This window comes from Lynx rufus, unplaced genomic scaffold (assembly GCF_022079265.1).
Source record: "Lynx rufus isolate CCGP_SWC_20201006 ecotype Redwood Valley unplaced genomic scaffold, mLynRuf1.p SCAF_4, whole genome shotgun sequence".
Classification (NCBI taxonomy): domain Eukaryota; kingdom Metazoa; phylum Chordata; class Mammalia; order Carnivora; family Felidae; genus Lynx; species Lynx rufus.
In genome coordinates, this window is record NW_025814856.1 from 163578754 (window position 1) to 163597757 (window position 19004).

The 19004-nt window shown below is 41.6% G+C and overlaps 1 protein-coding gene across 12 annotated transcripts in view; it reads left to right on the forward strand.

Annotated features, from left to right (window-relative positions):
* LOC124525068 (GTPase IMAP family member 7-like) overlaps window positions 1-19004 on the forward strand; it is a 190168-nt gene that overhangs the window by 82846 nt on the left and 88318 nt on the right. For 2 of the 12 annotated variants that reach the window (XM_047097510.1, XM_047097518.1), the window contains exon 1: window positions 17687-17807. The exons of the other annotated variants lie outside the window; for them this stretch is intronic. In XM_047097510.1, the coding sequence (XP_046953466.1) occupies window positions 17702-17807 (106 nt within the window). In that variant the 5' untranslated portion in view covers window positions 17687-17701. Of the gene's footprint in view, window positions 1-17686; window positions 17808-19004 lie in introns of those variants that run through there. 12 annotated transcript variants of the gene reach the window in all.

Genomic DNA, 19004 nt, shown 5'->3' on the forward strand with positions numbered 1-19004 from the left:
TTATGAGTTCATGAATCTGGGGTCCTCTTGACGGGATTAGTGCTCTTGTAAGAAGAGATAGCAGAGAGTTGCTTCCTCGCTCCATCATGTATGGACACGGTGAGACGGCGCCATCCACAAATCAGGAGGTTAGCCTTCCCCAGGGAAACAAGTTGGCTGGCACATTGGGCTTGGGCTGTCCAGTCTCCAGAACTGTGAGAAATGAATTCCTGTTGTTCCTGCACCCAGGCTGTGGTATTATGGTTATGCAAGCTGATTAAGACAGCATCTCTGATGTGTAGGTGAGCCTTAGAAGGGTAATCGATGAGGCTAGCATAGGGGGTTCTATTACTACTTCTAACTAATACCTATTGATCACTATGGTTTGAGTACCACTTCATGTCTACAAATTTATCTGGTTTCACAATGACCGTCTGAAGAAAGTATTCCATTTTAAAGATTAGGTTAACTGTAATCTTGAGAGAGGTTAACTCACCCAAATGTGGCAGGCTGAATGGTGGCCCCCAAAAGATGGCCACACTCTAATCCCCAGAGCCTGTGAATGTTACCTTATTCCATAAGCATCTTTGCAGGTGTGATTAAGTTAATGACTTTGAGATGGGGAGATTATTCCGGATTATCTGGGTGGGCCCCAGAGGTAATCAGAAAGGTCCTTCTAAGGAGAGGCAAGAAGGCAATGTGATGAAGGCAGCAGAGATTGGTGTGATGTGGCCACAAGCCCAGGACATCTGGCAGCTTCTAGAAGATGTAAGAGGCAAGGGATGGATTCTCTCCTGGAGCCTCCAGAAAGAACCAGCTCTGCAAGACCTTGATTTTATCTCCATAAGACTAATTCCATGCTCTTGTCCTCCATAACTGCAGAAGATGAAGTTTATATTGTTTTCAGCCACTAATGTTTTGGGAATTTGTTATGGAGGCAATAGGAAATGGATCCACCAAAGTTACAAAGACGATCTGTAGAAGAAACAGGACAATGGGGGAACGATTCTTTTAAACTACTGTTATTATTTCTGCACTATTTTAATAAGTTGAGCTTTGAGATTATCTAGATCTGAGCAGCAGAAAACACCCTGAGCCCCACAAGAAGACTCCTATAGAATTCAAAGAATGTCTCTTAATGACCACACACCTTTTGAAAATTCATTATATCCACATTTCTGTGTGTGTGTGAAATGGAAAGAATCAAAGGAAACCATAAAAAAGGAAGCTGTGGCTTTGTCCACATTTATCTCTCTGCTTCTGACTATGTGGAAGGAGCAAGATCCTGGGTGGAAAGTTGTGTTTCCAGGGTTGCAGGAGGAGACAAGCTGTGGAGAGGCCTGTGGCTCACAGCATAGGTGCAAGTGGAAGGAAGCCCTCAATGATCAGGAGCGTGGCTAAGTGAACAATTCAGATATGGGGCTACACTGCTTCTATCCAGAATCTTGTAGAAGGAGATCACTCCTAACTTAGGGCTCAGGATGGGACTGATGGGGGCCACATGCTCCTTTTTGACCAATGATCACAAGGCTGTTACCATTTGAGACCCGCATCTGATTTCTTGTGGCATCCATGGATTCTGTGTCAACTAGTTTCCTGTTCCCTCTAGGGAACTTAACAGCGTACCTGAGCATAATACCTGGAGAAGCAATTAGCTGACCATGAAAACATCCAAGGACAACTTTCACTCAAGGAATATGTAACTTGAAATGAATCTAGGAAATGGTAGAGATATTTTGGGGAGGAAATATGATTCTAGCTCTCCTCTAGACTTTTATGTATGCAGCCTCATCAAGACCAAGTTCATGGGTATGTGACCTGTGCCGTTGCACAGGGCCCTGTACTTAGAAGGGTTTACTGTTCTATTGATGTCATCTTGAAATTCTTAATTTTTTTTGTTTGTTTTTGACAAAGGGCCTGGCATATTCTTTTTGTGCCAGACTTTGCAAATTACATAGCTGGTCCCGGTCTGTGTCTTTATTGCAAGTTGGAAAACAGTTACCTGGGGCCCTCCAAGTCATTAGTAGCAATAATTGGTCTAACGCTATGGACCAATAATATAGTATTAAGACAATAATTCCGAATCTAGCTGCTTCCCTCCATGGGTTGCCACCCCATTGTCCACTACTTCCTGCCACATTTAGTTCTCTTAGTACCCACCTTCAAGTGTGAGCATCAAGTAATCCCATGTCTCAATGTAGTGAACAAAAATATATAATCAAAAACATTATAATTTTATGATGATGCAAGAGACAATTGGAACAGCTGGTCAACCATGAGAGGTTTGACCATCTGCCTATCATCTCAAAGTTTCCAGAGCAGGTTGGAATGGATGCACTGGCTAAATCTGGGAAAATCTATCTGTGCCTGGGTCTGGGGTAGAGGAAAGTAGGAAGGTTGTAAGGGAAAGTTTGATCTTCTCCCTGGGTGCATCTTTTCTTGTCAGGTCATGCATATTTTGGGGCTTGAAAGAACCATATGAAGAAAACTAGAGAAGGTGTATGGTGATTGGAAGACTTTTTCCAGGCCACATCTTCCTTTTTTTCTCATGGCTCCCAATGGTTTAGACTCTTGGCTTTGTAACTGAAGGTTGGTAAATTCTTACTGAGTAACTTGAGACCTTCATGAAAGACTATCATGAAAACCCATATGGTACAATCACTGGGACGCATCCAAGGCTCTAAATTTGGACACATCTAGCCACGTATTTGAGTTTCTTCTTCCTAGAATCACCCCAGAGTCACCCACTCCATGCAGGGAAGATGATCCAACACCATGCCTGGCTCTCTGTGCATGATTTGTGTCATGTAATAAGGGCCTTTGGGATCCACCAGTATAACCCCAAACAACAAATATAGGTTTGGAAAATTTGGTGTGACAGCAGGCACATGGAGAAAAAGCTTACACCTTGGTAAAACTAAAGCACTCCTCCAATGATAGGGCAATATTTCTGTCTCTTTAAAGCCAAATAGTTTCTTCACTAGCTCCAACCAATCTGAGCTTCCTGCCTCAGAGGTTTAAAGGGGGAAACACATTTTCCTCACAGTGAAAGCAAAAGGAGCAGCTCAAACAGGTTCTTTGGAGAACAATGGGGAACTCAGCTCCTTCAAAAGAAGGTGAGCCTGGCCTTAGAGCAATGGAGCCGTGAGGGGCAGCCGGACATAGTGGTGTGCATGGGTGTGGGTTCTGGTCTGAGAGGGGACCTAGTGTCGTGCCAGCAGCCCAGCAAAAAGGATGCTGCCACAGGGGTCCCAGGGGAGGAAGAGTGGGAGTAAGGAGATTGATTGCCACATGTCCACACGTCTCCTAGTTAGCCGGACAAACTTGCTGAACAGCATATCTTCCATCAGTTGTTGTCATGACAGAGTGAGTGCTGCCTGACACCCCATCCATTTCCCTTAGTGGGAAACTAGTGTCCTCAAGGCAGGTCTTTAGAGCTGGAAGGCAATTTAGAGAGCAGTCTGTCCCAATCCCTCTTTTTTCCTGAAAGAAAATCTGAATCCCAGACGGTGTGCGTGTTGTTTTATCAAATTCCCCGGGATACCCAGGTCACAAATGGCACAGGAAGCCTAGAATTCAGCTGGCTGTGTCCTTTCCAACATGTAAGAGAGAAATGGTGAGGTCGACAGTGTAACAGAGGAGGTAAGGAAGGGGTGCCATGGGGAGAGAATGAGCTATTCTATAGAAAACAAATGTGTGTGAATCCCTATGTTTGCGTTCCCTAATTCCAGGGTTGCTACCAGTTCATGTTTTTGGACAGAGAGTGAACTACCTCCCCTGGCCTCCCATGATCTATTTCTGATCCAATGTAAACAGAAATGTAGAATCAAGGACCTGAGAAGGAACCAGGAAGAGATCAGAGCGTGCAAGGGTTATGCATGAGCTGCCCAAAGCCCATTAGCGCAGTGATCTTGGGCAACTTTCTCAGCATTTCTGAGCCACATCAATCTCCTCATTTCAAAAATTAGAGTGGGGGCGCCTATCTGGCTCAGTGGGAAGAGCATGGGACTCTTGATCTCAGGCTTGTGAGTTTGAGCCTCATGCTGGGTGTAGAGATTAAATACATACATACATACATACACTTTAAACATTCGAATACTAAAAAGTATTACATTACTAGAATACTAAAAATTTTATCACTTTATCAGTAATTATTTACATATGTATGCGTGGGAGATAAACGTCATTAAAATATACCATAATCAGAGTTCAAAAAGCAATTAGAATTTTTAAAAAATTACCAGGTGTATTCCAATTCCCAGATCGTCTCCTAGAATTTAAAATTGAAATCAGCTCCAAATACGGTTCATAAATTTCGATTCTTTCATATGTCTTAAGTTAAATTTTGTAAATAAGTTTTCACCTTCCTGTTTCTTTTTGTAAAATGATTTTGGTTAAGAAATGGTTGGTCCTTTTTCCAAGAGAATTGGACAGTGTACATTTTGCTCATTAAATCCTCAAGACGTCATATGACATGTTCTTCTAGTTTCCGTATTTTGTATAAATTTAAATTTCAGGAGAGGTTTGATCAGATTAAGGCTTGCCTGGTTAGTTGGGTGGCAATATTCCATAGGTGTAGTTGTAAACGTCCATCAGAAGGCACCTTATATATTCTTCTGTCTCTTTCTGTAATGTAGCAAACTGTAATGATAGTCTAGAGTAACTTTCTTTCATTAACAGTCACAAATAATAATATTATAATTCTATCATTCTTTCTTCATTTATTGGATGGCATAATCCTTTAAAAAGAAACTTCCCCTGAATCATACTTTCATTTCCATAAGGTGTAGTTAATAAGACAAAAGGAATACTTGAATCTTTTTTGTCCATGTTCAGACTGATGACATCATTTCCTAGCATACCCTAAAGAGAACAGTCCATGTTCAGACTGATGACATCATTTCCTAGCATACCCTAAAGAGAACAGTTCACTTCTTTTGCAATGTTGGTATTGTTATGAATTCATGAACTTCAACATATTTGATGAATTTCAATCCATTGAAATTATTAGTCTCATTGGTACTCAAATTACCCCATCTCTGTCCAGTCAGCCTCTTCAAGTTGGCCCTGTACTCCTTTCGGTAAGATCCAAACATTTTTTTTTGAAAGTGATCTCTGCACCCAATGTGGAGGTAGAACTCATGAACGTGGGATCAAGAGATGCATGCTGTATTGACAGAGCTAACCAGGCATCCCACAGTCTGAGTAGTTTTTGATAGAATCCTCACTTTCTAGTATGACTAGATAGTGTAGGATCCACTTGCACGTTTCTTGGTCCAGATCTGGAATCGGTACGTTCTCCTAAGATTCTTAATGTTTTTGGTGGGAAATGAATGGCATTTGAAGGGCACAGTATGGGCGCTAAGGGTGTTCATTGCCACTGGGCTTGTCCTTGGGCTTCAAAACTACACATGTCCACAAAAAGTTAGGAATAGGACAGGATTCCTGAAACAATTTATGATTTTCTTGACGTTTTTCCCCCCTATTTGGCCTTACACTCTATCCCATTAGGACAATAGCCAATGAAGCAACTCCATTTTCAAGTTTCTTGGACCAATTCTTTGTGTGGTTTGTCTATTGCACGAAATACTATGTATTGCATTTGCTTTTGATTTTTACTAGTTATCTGAAAATATAGTTTTTGTTGTATAATTATGTAAGCTATTTACAGATGTTCCTCACTATCCACAAGCAGAACGTTCCTATGAAATCTTTTATGAAACAAAATGACATAAAGGATAGAAGCAATTACCATGAATGTACATGGAAAAAGGGTGCGCATTCCCAGATCTCCCCTAAATAACCTCCCTTATGTGTTTCTGATACTTTTAGACACAACTTGTTAACAGATGCACACATTTAATTGAGAGAAAGCCCACGTGCTCATCTGGCTCACAGCTGTGGTGACTGGATGGTGAACCCCTGTGTGAGGTTCCCGGGGAAGGTGATTGGCAGCTGGCATGGACAATGGCCCACTCGGCCTCTCCATTAGCTCAACTGGCTGTAAAACAAATGCGGAGCGTTGTATTCGTGTTCAGCTTTTTTTTCTACAAATGAAAAATCCTCTTTGAATTTATGTCAGCCAGCAACAGCAGGTACACATGTAGGTCTTTCATAAAGGAAAAGAGGTGTAATTCGAACTCTCAAAAAGATGGAAGTACATGCTTTCAAGACAAATCTATGAAATCGAAGTATATGCAAAGTAGTTTCCAGCTTCTACCCTATCCCCCACCTTATTCCTCCCATCCCTCTGTCAGCAATTTCTTTGGTGGCAGTTCAGATGATCTGCCTTTGCTTTATCATGTGCCTGAAATATATGTTGTATTTTGTACCTACAGTTCATGTTCCTCCCCATTAGAGAAATACAGTAAACTAAATATTATTTTCTTCACTTTGCCTTTTTTGTTGTTGTTGTTGCTTAATGAAATATCCTGGAGATCTCTCCATTCCGGCATAGAGAGGTATTTCTTATTCCTTTCTACAGTTGGATAATACATCGCTGTGTGTATGTACCTTAGTTTATTCAACCAGACTCCTACTGGTGGGTATTTGGTGGATTTTTTGTCTTTAATTATTACAAATAGTGACACAGAGAATAAACATATGCCTAAACTTTTCCTGTGTTTTTGTCAGTGTAGCTCTGGGACGTAAGGAAAGGGAACTTCTTCCTCTACCCTTCAAGGTCTTCCAGCTGCACTAAGAATTACATTCACTTGAGGCAGATTAACAAGAGAAAAAAAAGCAGTGTGCACAGATGCTCAGTAATGAAACTAAGATGAAGGGAAATGACCAAGGCAGGCAGTTTTTATACTTTTTAGGCAAAGAGACGATGGATCTGTGAGGGATTGACAAAACAAGGAAAACTTAACTTTGGGAGCATCTGTTAGGGAGGAATTCTAAAGAGACTTTGGGCTGGGGTAGTAAATTAGTAGAAAGTAGTGAGCTGTTTATACAGTCTTCTTGGCTCTAAATCTCCCATCCCTGGACATATGGGTGTCTGTTTACCTCCTGGGACAGGAAGGACACCTTTTACACGGGAGAATTTGTTTCCTGCTTGCAGGAGGACAGAAGAGGGTCTTAGTAATCTTCCCACATAGGTTGTATCTTAAGTTACTTTCACTTAAAATAGTCAGTATGCTGGGGCGCCTGGGTGTCTCAGTCGGTTGAGAGTCTGTCTTCGCTCAGGTCATGATCTCACAGTTCCTGGGTTCGAGCCCTTCAGGCTCTGTGCTAACAGCTTGTTGGGAGCCTGGAGCCTGCTTCAGATTCTGTGTCTCCTTCTCTCTCTGCCCCTCCCCCGCTCACGCTTTCTCTCACTCTGTTTCTCCAAAATAAATAAATGTAAAAAAATTAAAAAAGAAATAGTATGCCAAAATTGCACGTTTAAGAGTGAGCTGCCCTGACCACTACAGGCATAAGTCCTAAAATTGGGACTCAGAATCCAATAAATGTATATGTAATTTGTACTATAGTGCCAATTTCTCCTCTGTAGCTTTTAGACTGTTTTTCAATTTCATTAGCCATGGAGAAGAGAACCTGTTTCCTCTAAACCTTTACTGACTGATTATAGCAGCAAATTTTTCGATTTTTGCCAAATCCGTAAGTGGGAAATAGTATCTCAGTGTAATTTTAATTTACTATATTTAGTTATTTTCTTTTCCTATGTCGGATTTATTTTTCTCTACTTTAAGTGAGTGTTCATGTATTTTTACATAGTTGAGGAGCATTGGCATTTCTTTTTTTTCTTTCAACTGTTTATTCCTATGTCTTGCTCCATTTTCTATCGAGCTGTTGGAAATTTGTCTCTCTACTTTTAGGTATTCTTTGTATAAGAGGAGAATTAACCCTCTTTGATATAGTCTGACATTCATATTTTAATTGTGATGCTCGTTGTCTCCCATTGTCTTTTAGGTCTTTATGCAGTCAGATGTATGAATCCTTTTTACAATCTTTCAACTCTTAGAAATAGTTGCCCCGCCCGTAGGTTACAAAGGATTGGTCTGAGTTTCTTCTAGTATTTATGTGGATTGATTTTTAGTGTTATGTTTCTAATGTATTTAGCATGTGAATGGCATGAAGACATGGGTGCAGTTTTGTCTTTTTCTGTGTGGTTTTGTAGTTATCCCAATGTTGGTTATTAGTCTATCTTTCTCCCTATTGCTGTGAGAGGCTGCCTTATGGACGATAAATGTAACGTAATACAATTGCACTGGATACTCATGAATATAGTAGACCAATTTGGTCTATCTCTGAATTGTCTGTTTTTGTTTTCCGTTCTGTCTCTGTTCACACACACGTCATACTGCCTTAATTATAGGGGCTAAAATATTTTACTATCTGGTAGAGATGGCCCTCCCTCATCGTTCTTCTCTTTGTTGACTCTACAGGCTAATTTTCTTTCTTCTTTCATCCAAATGAAGTTTATAGTCAACTATTTTAGCTGCAGAGAAAAAATGGTGACAAATTTGTTAAAATTTATATTTGTATAAAATCACGTTAAAGAAGTATCTATTAAAACAGCGTTGAATTTGGGGAAATGTCTGTTCTGCATCAAAATATTTTTCTTCTTAACTCTACTAAAGAGGATGTATTGTAACAATCCATTTTCTCATATTGAACCACCGTAGTATTTCTGAAATAAATCACATTTAATTATGGGGTATTACTTTTTAGTGTCTGACAATTTATTTGGGATTTTGGCATTAGTATTCGCAAATGAGACATGTCTGTAGCTTTATTTATTGGTGAAATCTTTGTTAGCCTTTGGGATCAATATCATACTTGTGGTATAGAATGAACAGGAAAGATTTGCTTCTGTTTTAAGTCATCAGGAATAGTTTAAGAAAGGTTTAAGTGAGATCCCCATGAAACCATCTGGACCCGGTACTCTTTTGTAGGGGAACTCTTTAACTACTTTATTGTTTCTTCCATGGTGATTGAATTGTTTCATCTTTTCGTCTTTATGGGACCAACATGGATAGTACACTACTGCAGGTTTTCATGGAGAAACACAAAGGAGATAAGAGGAATGTGATGGTTTTCACTTACCTTCGTTGACTCTTTTTCTTCTCCTTCTCTTTTTTACGACATGGCAGACCCTCAGGACAACACTCTGAGGATTGTTTTGGTGGGGAAAACTGGAAGTGGGAAGAGCGCAACGGCAAACACCATCCTGGGGAGTAGAGTCTTTAACTATGGAGTTGCTCCCGATGATGTCACCACCAAGTGTCAAAAAGCATCCAAGGAATGGAAGGGGAGGAAACTTGTTGTTGTTGACACCCCAGGGCTCTTTGACACCAAGGAGACCCTGGATACCACGTGCAGGGAAATCAGCCAGTGTGTCCTCTACTCCTGCCCTGGGCCCCACGCCATCGTCTTGGTCATCAAGCTGGGCCGCTACACAGATGAAGAGCAGAAGACCGTGGCATTGATCAAGTATGTGTTTGGGAAGCCAGCCTTGAAGCACATGATCATGTTGTTCACTTGCAAAGATAACTTGGAGGGGCAGAGCCTGAGTGACTTCTTGGCAGATTCAGATGTGAAGCTAAAAAACATCATCAGAGAGTGTGGGAACCGCTGCTGTGCCTTCAACAACAGAGCCTCAGAGGCTGAGAAGGAAGCTCAGGTGCAGGAGCTGGTGGAGCTGATAGAGGAGATGGTGCAGAGCAACAGAGGGGATTACTTTACTGATGCCATTTACAAGGACACAGAGAAGAGGCTGAAGCAACGGGAAGAAGACCTGAAGAAGATCTATACCGATCAATTAAATAATGAAATTGAACTAGTAGAAAAGGAATATGTTCATAAATCACAGGAAGAACGGGAGGAAAAAATAAAACGGCTAAAGAGGATTTATGATGAACAATTAAAAAATATCAGGGAAGAAGCTGAGAAGGGCATATTTGAACATGTTTTAGATGGGATTAGGAGGGTGCTTTCAAAAATATGGCATATGTTTTGGAAGTAAAGTCCATTTCATTTTTTCTTTTGAATTTACGATGATTTGCAATAGTGGTAGATTGTAGTTTCCATAGACAGCTGTGACAGTAGCTTCTACTTATTCTTCCTATAACCTGACCCTGTTACTCCTGCCACTGACTTGCGGGGCCTGTGTCCTCTACCTTGGAACTGGGCAGATCTGGGACCGTTTCAATTAATAGCAGATGGTTGAAGCAACACCTTGTGACTCTAAGGTTACATATGGGCAATGTTTCCTTGCCCTGTTGGAGTTCGTGCCCTTGGAACTTGACTGCCATGTTGTGAGAAAGCCCAGGCTGACTCTTGAGAGGCCCCCATGCAGAGGGCCTGAAGTCAATGGCCCACTTCCCAGCTCACCTTTCATTTGTGACTCAGACCAACTTGCTCGCCATGCAAATGAGGCAACACAGAAGCGGGCCCTCCAGCTGCCCCGCCATCTCAGACGAAGTTGCAGAAAGCAAAGATGAGCCATTCCCACTGAGTCCTGACCAAATTGCAGCTTTATGAGAACAAATAAATGATGGTTTTTGTTTTTAACCACTGAGCTTCAGAATGGTTTGTTATGCAGTGAGAACTAACCAGAATGAAGCCTCTTCCCAGCTCTCAGTCCCCACCGCCTCTCCTTCCCACCTGTGTCTCTTCACACAAAGTTGGCATAATCAGGCAGTGGCATATAGAGTTCAAAGACTCAGGAAAATTCAAATCAGAAATCCTGCACATGTTCAGTGTCTGAACCACTGGTCACATGCGTTGTTGCACTGCATGGTCACAAGTACTTTTTAGGGAGGTATCGGGTTTCTCTGAAAAGATTGTTCTGTGGTTCATGAAGATCTGAAAGTCACAGGATTCTCTTATTGTGTTTCTCTTTTCTTTTTTAGGGACCATCCTATTTAAAATGTCTCCACTTGTATCTGAAAAATCCCATCTGGGCCACATAGTTTTCATTTGCCTCTGCAGAATCACACTTCACCCTAGCTCTTTGCCCCATGAGGCTGATCTAGTTGCACTATATCGGTGGGATCTCTTGCTCTCTGACTTCTGCCTGGCTGGCCAATGGGAAGTCCAAGTCAGAGGCCCTGTGGAAGTAGAGAAGCAAGGCTGGGGTATCCATTCTCCCACCTCTATCTCTGCAGGGCCATCTCTGACTACCTCAGTCCTACACCAAAGGTCACAGCTCCTCCCTTAGTGGCCTTTCTACCCAACTCTTCTTCTGCATTCCAGTCTTTGTTCACCCCTGCAGGTGAGATTTAATTTTCTTATCGATACTATCAACGTCCCTGTGTTTTCTAAATTCCCTGTGTTCACAGTGTGTAAGAGGCCCCTTCTCTAAACTTTCCCCAAGTACCTAATGAGAGCAGACTATCTTTTTCTTGTTAGAACCTGATTGATAAGTCTTATGGTACCCAGTTCTCTTTCAGAGCATCTTTATTGTTATTGATGGTTTTACATTCCCTCTAATGCTTGTTTTCTGACACCAGAAAAATCTCTCCTTACCCTTCCATGCTGTGACATTTGCAGTAAGTAGATGAAAGGTTCTGTCTTGCTAAAATAATAGAGAAACTTCAAAGTTAGATGAGTGACTGTCAGTCACTCACAAGGATTGCAGACATCCCAAATCCAAATTATTAGAATTTTTATTCGTCCTTTGTTTTGTCTGTGAACATGACTGAGAGTGTTTACCATATCAGTGAGTTTTCGGGAGATGGATTAGAGATTAAGTCTGGAAAACTTAAGATTCTAAATACCCGCTCATTCTAAGATTCATCACCAGTATTCAGAACACAGTAAAAGCAACATGGAAGAAAAATCCCCTCATGAGAAAACATGTGTCAAAGACAAAGTGAGACCAAAGTACTCTTTGCCATCATGCAGTTCTTATGTTCAAAAGTACTTCCTTGTAAGTGACCCATTTGTGTGATAGTATGTCTACAGAGCAAAGTATTCATGCTCTCTCCTGACATGTTTCATTTCAGAACCGTTTAAAAGATATTTTCTCTCAGAGATATGCAGAAGCATTCTTAATACAATTAACCTGTGTGAGGGCTGTTTGAATGTGCAGCTTACGTGAGCTAATTTCTTTTTTCCCAAGCTTAGGTTCTATTTTGGAAGGTAACACATACCCAGAGAAAAAACCAGTAAATCAAATAAATCATTATCTCTTCACTTGACAGTTGAAATATTGCTCACTCACTTCTCTTAACATATTTTATGTCCCAGTTTTCCCTGAAGATGGTTCTATTTCAGTGCTGAAGACTGTGGTATTTCCAGCGTTTAACGTGTGCATGATCCCTGTTGTTGAAATATGTGATAGTCATGACTCATGATGGGGAATTTAAACAAGGATTCATAGAAGAAGACCTGAGGAAGGATTTAGGTGTGAAGTCTACTGTGAAGGATGTGTAGGATGTGTCCATGTGGGTGATGGGTAGGATGATCATGCTTCTGTTCAGAAACAGGAAAGTTCAGGGTGACAGGTAAGATTTTCAGGGGAAGGGTAGAGTCAGGAGCCACAGCGTTCAGTTAGGTTTGTGACAAGTTGAATATCAGATGTCAAAGGTAGGGTCCAATATAAACGACTTGCATTAACTTGAAATCTGGGTCTGAAGGTTGTGTAAAAGCCTTGGGGTAAATGTGTCAGGGTGTTAACATAAGTATCTCCAATTTCAGCTGAATCTTTCTAATTGCCAATACCCCACAGTCAAAAGCTCTATGCCAGAAGATCCACATTGGATGCCCAAAGGAAGAAGTGAGAACTAGTTTTGTGAGATTTAGTTCTTCAATTAATTTCATAGATATTTGAAGGGGTCAAGAGGAAAGGACTTTTTTTTTTTAGGTTTTATGTAAGTAATCTCTACACCCAACATGGCGGTCCACCTCATGACCCTGAGATCAAGGGTCGCATGCTCTTCCAACTGAGCCAGCCAGGCACCCCAGGAGGAATGCTTTTTTTTCAATGTATGAAGTTTATTGTCAAATTGGTTTCCATACAACACACAGTGCTCATTAAATTTTGGATCCTTTTCATAGCGTTCTCTACTTTGTGATCATAAACAGTCTCCAACAAGTATTGTTGATCCTAGAAGATTGTTTTTACTATGCATGGCCTGATTATTTATACAGATGCAGCAAGAATCTTAATTAACCGGAAAAGCCTCCTTGAGTTTGCTCAGGAAATCTGGAGCCTCATCATATTAAGCAACTATCAATTCCAAAGGATAAACTTCTTTTGGAAATTTTCAAAATGAATTTTGAATCAGACTTTTCAAAGCCCCTGCCATTCTTCTATCCTACGAGTAGGAAACCAACGTCCAAACACTTTCTCCAATAAACTTTGCATGCTGTACCCATAAATCTCAGTGAATTTCCCTCTTCCTGAGGTCTCCAAAATTTGCCTGGATTTCTGGACTACCAGGGAGTGGACTTCCTTATTACCTGAGAGACTGGGATCCTGGAAGCCAGACATCATATTAGTTTTCTTATGGAGGTTTTGGAGACATTAGCTCCACATGTAACACCAACAATTGCTCCTTAGCAGTGGTCTGATGGTCTTTGATGAAACAACAATCACTCTCATATATCACCCTGTACATATGGCTTTGCTGCAGAATCGATTTTTCCAATGGTATCTTTGGAAACAAGAGGACAGATTTTTATTAAACCTATGAAAATGGTTCTATCATCATGAAAGTGAATGAAACTCAGTAGAAGCATTTGTTTCTCAATTTTGAGGGTAGGTGAAGATGAGGTAATGTTTAAAGATGGTTGTTGTGGGTTTACAAATACACAGTCTACTAATTCGTTTAAGGAGAAAGAAATAAGGTTTCCACAAATAGCCATACAAGTAGAACATCAAACAGAATGCCATCAATATTCCAAACAAATAACCACAATGGCACATCTTGAATCCGTTCACTCAGTCCTATGTCATTACTTCTCATTCTGCTGGATCTTGAGTCAGTCGTCTGATTTCATGAGGTACATATGCTTCCAGACTGAGAGTCCCAATAGTCCTGGCTTCTCTCACTGGCAGAGTCTGAGCCTTGAGTCAGTGCTGCCATTTTGGAAACCTGCTCTGAAGAGTCTCTTTGAGGCAACAGTAGTTCAGAGCACGTCCTACAGTTTTTCCCCTGAAGCTCCAAGACTGTGACCCTCTGGTGAAGACACAAATTCTGAGTGGTCACTTTTGGCAGATCTTCGGAGAAGCCTTAGGAGGAAGCAGAGACCTGTTTGATAACAGCACTGAATGGTTGTGGTTCATAACCGAATATAACATCATGGAAGACAGTAAAAGGCTCTTTGGGGGGCATGGTCCTTATTGCATGAGGGTTTGGTCAATGTTTCCTCTGAGGGATTCAGCCCCAAGTGCACTGTCACACCTAACACCTATATCTCTTTTGTGACACGGCTGCCATTATCCTGCAAAAGGCAGCTCTTCTTGCACATCCATGAAGCCAGAAGAAAATTTCATTGAAGACATGTGAGTGCAGGGGTATAGATAATCCAGATCCCTTATCCTGGTAGACAGGCTGTGGAGGCGCTGAGTCTTCCTTTTCATGCAGTGCCCTTTGGGGGTGGAGTGAGTGGGGACAAACCAGGAAACCTTGAGTGATATCCACTTAAAAGAGCCTGATATAAAGTAGAAGTGACTAGATTTATTTGGCACCAAGAGAGAAGGCTCCAGAATCCCTAACCCCCCAACATGATGGTATTTGGGGATAAGATAAGTGGGTTTCCATGAGTTCATGAATCTGGGGTCCTCTTGACGTGATTAGTGCACTTGTAAGAAGAGATAGCAGAGAGTTGCTTCCTCGCTCCATCATGTATGGACACGGTGAGACGGCGCCATCCACAAATCAGGAAGTGAGCCTTCCCCAGGGAAATAAGTTGGCTGGCACACTGGGCTTGGGCTTCCCAGTCTGCAGAACTGTGAGAAATGAATTCCTGTTGTTCCTGCTCCCAGGCTGTGGCATTATGGTTGTGCAAGCTGATTAAGACAGCATCTCTGATGTGTAGGTGAGCCTTAGAAGGGTAATCTATGAGACTAGCATAGAGGGTTCTATTACTACTTCTAACTAATACCTATTGATCACTATGGTTTGAGTACCACTTCATGTCTACAAATTTATCTGGTTTCACAATGACCGTCTGAAGTAAGTAATCCATTTTAAAGATTAGGGAAGTGAGTTGCAGATACTTTAACTCACCCAAATATGGCAGGCTGAATGGTGGCCCCCGGAAGTTGGCCTCACTCTAATCTCCAGAGCCTGTGAATGTTACCTTATTCCATAAGCATCTTTGCAGGTGTGATTAAGTTAATGACTTTGAGATGGGGAGATTGTTCCAGATTATCTGGGTGGGCCCCAGATGTATTCAGAAAGGTCCTTCTAAGGAGAGGCAAGAAGGTAATGTGATGAAGGCAGCAGAGATTGGTGTGATGTGGCCACAAGCCCAGGACATCTGGCAGCTTCTAGAAGATGTAAGAGGCAAGGGATTGATTCTCTCCTGGAGCCTCCAGAAAGAACCAGCTCTGCAAGACCTTGATTTTATCTCCATAAGACTAATTCCATGCTCTTGTCCTCCATAACTGCAGAAGATGAAGTTTATCTTGTTTTCAGCTACTAATGTTTTAGGAATTTGTTATGGAGGCAATAGGAAATGGATCCACCAAGGTTCCAAAGACGATATGTAGAAGAAACAGGACAATGGGGGAACGATTCTTTTAAACTACTGTTATTATTTCTGCACTATTTTAATAAGTTGAGCTTTGAGATTATCTAGATCTGAGCAGCAGAAAACACCCTGAGCCCCACAAGAAGACTCCTATAGAATTCAAAGAATGTCTCTTAATGACCACACACCTTTTGAAAATTCATTATATCCACATTTCTGTGTGTGTGTGAAATGGAAAGAATCAAAGGAAACCATAAAAAAGGAAGCTGTGGCTTTGTCCACATTTATCTCTCTGCTTCTGACTATGTGGAAGAAGCAAGATCCTGGGTTCAAAGTTCTGTTTCTGGGGTTGCAGGAGGAGACAAGCTGTGGAGAGGCCTGTGGCTCACAGCATAGGTGCAAGTGGAAGGAAGCCCTCAATGATCAGGAGCGTGGCTAAGTGAACAATACAGATATGGGGCTACACTGCTTCTATCCAGATCTTGTAGAAGATCACTCCTAACTTAGGGCTCAGGATGGGACTGATGGGGGCCACATGCTCCTTTTTGACCAATGATCACAAGGCTGTTACCATTTGAGACCCGCATCTGATTTCTTGTGGCATCCATGGATTCTGTGTCAACTAGTCTCCTGTTCCCTCTAGGGAACTTAACAGTGTACCTGAGCATAATACCTGGAGAAGCAATTAGCTGACCATGACAACATCCAAGGACAAGTTTCACTCAAGGAATATGTAGCTTAAAATGAAACTAGGAAATGGTAGAGATATTTTGGGGAGGAAATATGATTCTAGCTCTCCTCTAGACTTTTATGTATGCAGCCTCATCAAGACCAAGTTCATGGGTATGTGACCTGTGCCGTTGCACAGGGCCCTGTACTTAGAAGGATTTACTGTTCTATTGATGTCATCTTGAAATTCTTAATTTTGTTTTTTGTTTGTTTTTGACAAAGGGCCTGGCATATTCCTTTTGTGCCAGACTTTGCAAATTACATAGCTGGTCCCGGTCTGTGTCTTTATTGCAAGTTGGAAAACAGTTACCTGGGACCCTCCAAGTCATTAGCACCAATAACTGGTCTAATGATATGGACCAATAATATAGTATTAATACAATAATTTCCAAATCTTGTTGCTTCCCTCCATGGGTTGCCACCCCATTGTCCACTACTTCCTGCCACATTTAGTTCTCTTAGTACTCACCTTCAAGTGTGAGCATCAAGTAATCCCATGTCTCAATGTAGTGAACAAATATATATACAATGTAGTGAACAAATATATATAATCAAAACATTATAATTTTATGATGATGCAAGAGACAATTGGAACAGCTGGTCAACCATGAGAGGTTTGACCATCTGCCTATCATCTCAAAGTTTCCAGAGCAGGTTGGAATGGATGCACTGGCTAAATCTGGGAAAATCTACCTGTGTCTGGGTCTGGGGTAGAGGAAAGTAGGAATGTTGAAGGGGAAAGTTTGATCTCCTCCCTGGGTGCATCTTTTGTTGTCAGGTCATGCATATTTTGGGGCTTGAAAGAACCATATGAAGAAAACTAGAGAAGGTGTATGGTCATTGGAAGACTTTTTCCAGACCACATCTTCCTTTTTTCCTCTTGGCTCCCAATGGTTTAGACTCTTGGCTTTGTACCTGAAGGTTGGTGAATTTTTAATGAGTAACTTGAGACCTTCATGAAAGACCATCATGAAAACCCATATGATACAATCACTGGGAAGTATCTCAGGCTCTAAAGTTGGACACATCTAACCACGTATTTGAGTTTCTTCTTCCTAGAATCACCCCAGAGTCTCCCACTATATGCAGGGAAGATGATCCAACACCATGCCTGGCTCTGTGTGCATGATTTGGGTCACTTAATAAGGGCCTTTGGGATCCACCAGTATAACCCCAAACAACAAATAGAGGTTTGGAAAATTTGGTGTGAGAACAGGCACATGGAGAAAAAGCTTACACCTTGGTAAAACTAAAGCACTCCTCCAATGATAGGGCAATATTCCTGTCTCTTTAAAGCCAAATAGTTCCTTCACTAGCTCCACCCAATCTGAGTTTCCTGTCTCAGATGTTTAAAGGGTGCAAACACTTTTTCCTCTCAGTTAAGCAAAAGCACCAGCTCAAACAACTTCTTTGGAGAACACTCGGGAACTCATCAGCTCATTCAAAAGAAGGTGAGCTTGGCCTAGGGCATAGAGCCGGGAGGGGCAGCAGGACACAGGGCTCTGCATGGGTGTGGGTCCTGGTCTGAGAGGGGACCAAGTACCGTGCCAGCAGCCCAGCAAACAGGATGCTGCCACAGGGGTCCCGGGGGAGGAAGAGTGGGAGTAAGGAGATTGAGTGGCCCATGTCCACACGTCTCCTATTTATCAGGACAAACTTGCTGAACAGCATATCTTCCATCAGTTGTTGTCATGACAGAGTGAGTTCTGCCTGACACCCCATCTGTTTCCCTTGGTGGGAAACTAGTGTCCTCAAGGCAGGTCTTTAGAGCTGGAAGGCAATTTAGAGACCAGTCTGTCCCAATCCCTCTTTTTCCTGAAAGAAAATCTGAATCCCAGATTGTGTGCGTGTGGTTTTATTAAATTCCCTGGGATACCCAGGTCACAAATGGCACAGGAAGTCTAGAATTCAGCTGGCTGTGTCCTTTCCCACATGTAAGAGAGAAATGGTATGATCGACAGTGTGACAGAGGAGGTAAGGAAGGGATGCCATGGGGAGAGAATGAGCTATTCTATAGAAAACAAATGTGCGTGAAGCCCTTTGGTTGCCTTCCCTAATTCCAGGGTTGCTACCAGTTCATGTTTCTGGACAGAGAGTAAACTACCTCCCCTGGCCTCCCATGATATATTTATGATCCAATGTAAACAGAAATGTAGAATCAAGGGCCTGAGAAGGAACCAAGAAGAGACCAGAGCATGCAAGGGTTATGCATGAGTGTAGGGTCAGACATAATTTGCATTGGATCCCTTCTCTGCCCAAAGCCCATTAGCGCAGTGATCTTGGGCAACTTTCTCAGCATTTCTGAGCCACATCAATCTCCTCATTTCAAAAATTAGAGTGGGGGCGCCTCTCTGGCTGAGTGGGAAGAGCATGGGACTCTTGATCTCAGGGTTGTGAGTTCGAGCCCCATGCTGGGTGTAGAGATTAAATTAATTAATTAATTAATTAATACACTTCAAACATTAGTATACTAAAAATTAATAGAATACTAAAAATTTTATCACTTTATCAGTAAATATTTACATATGTATATCTGGGAGATAAAGCTCATTAAATATACCATGATCAGACTTCAAAAAGCAATTAGAATTTTTAAACAATTACCAGGTGTATTCCAATCCCCAGATTGTCTCATAGATTTTAAAATT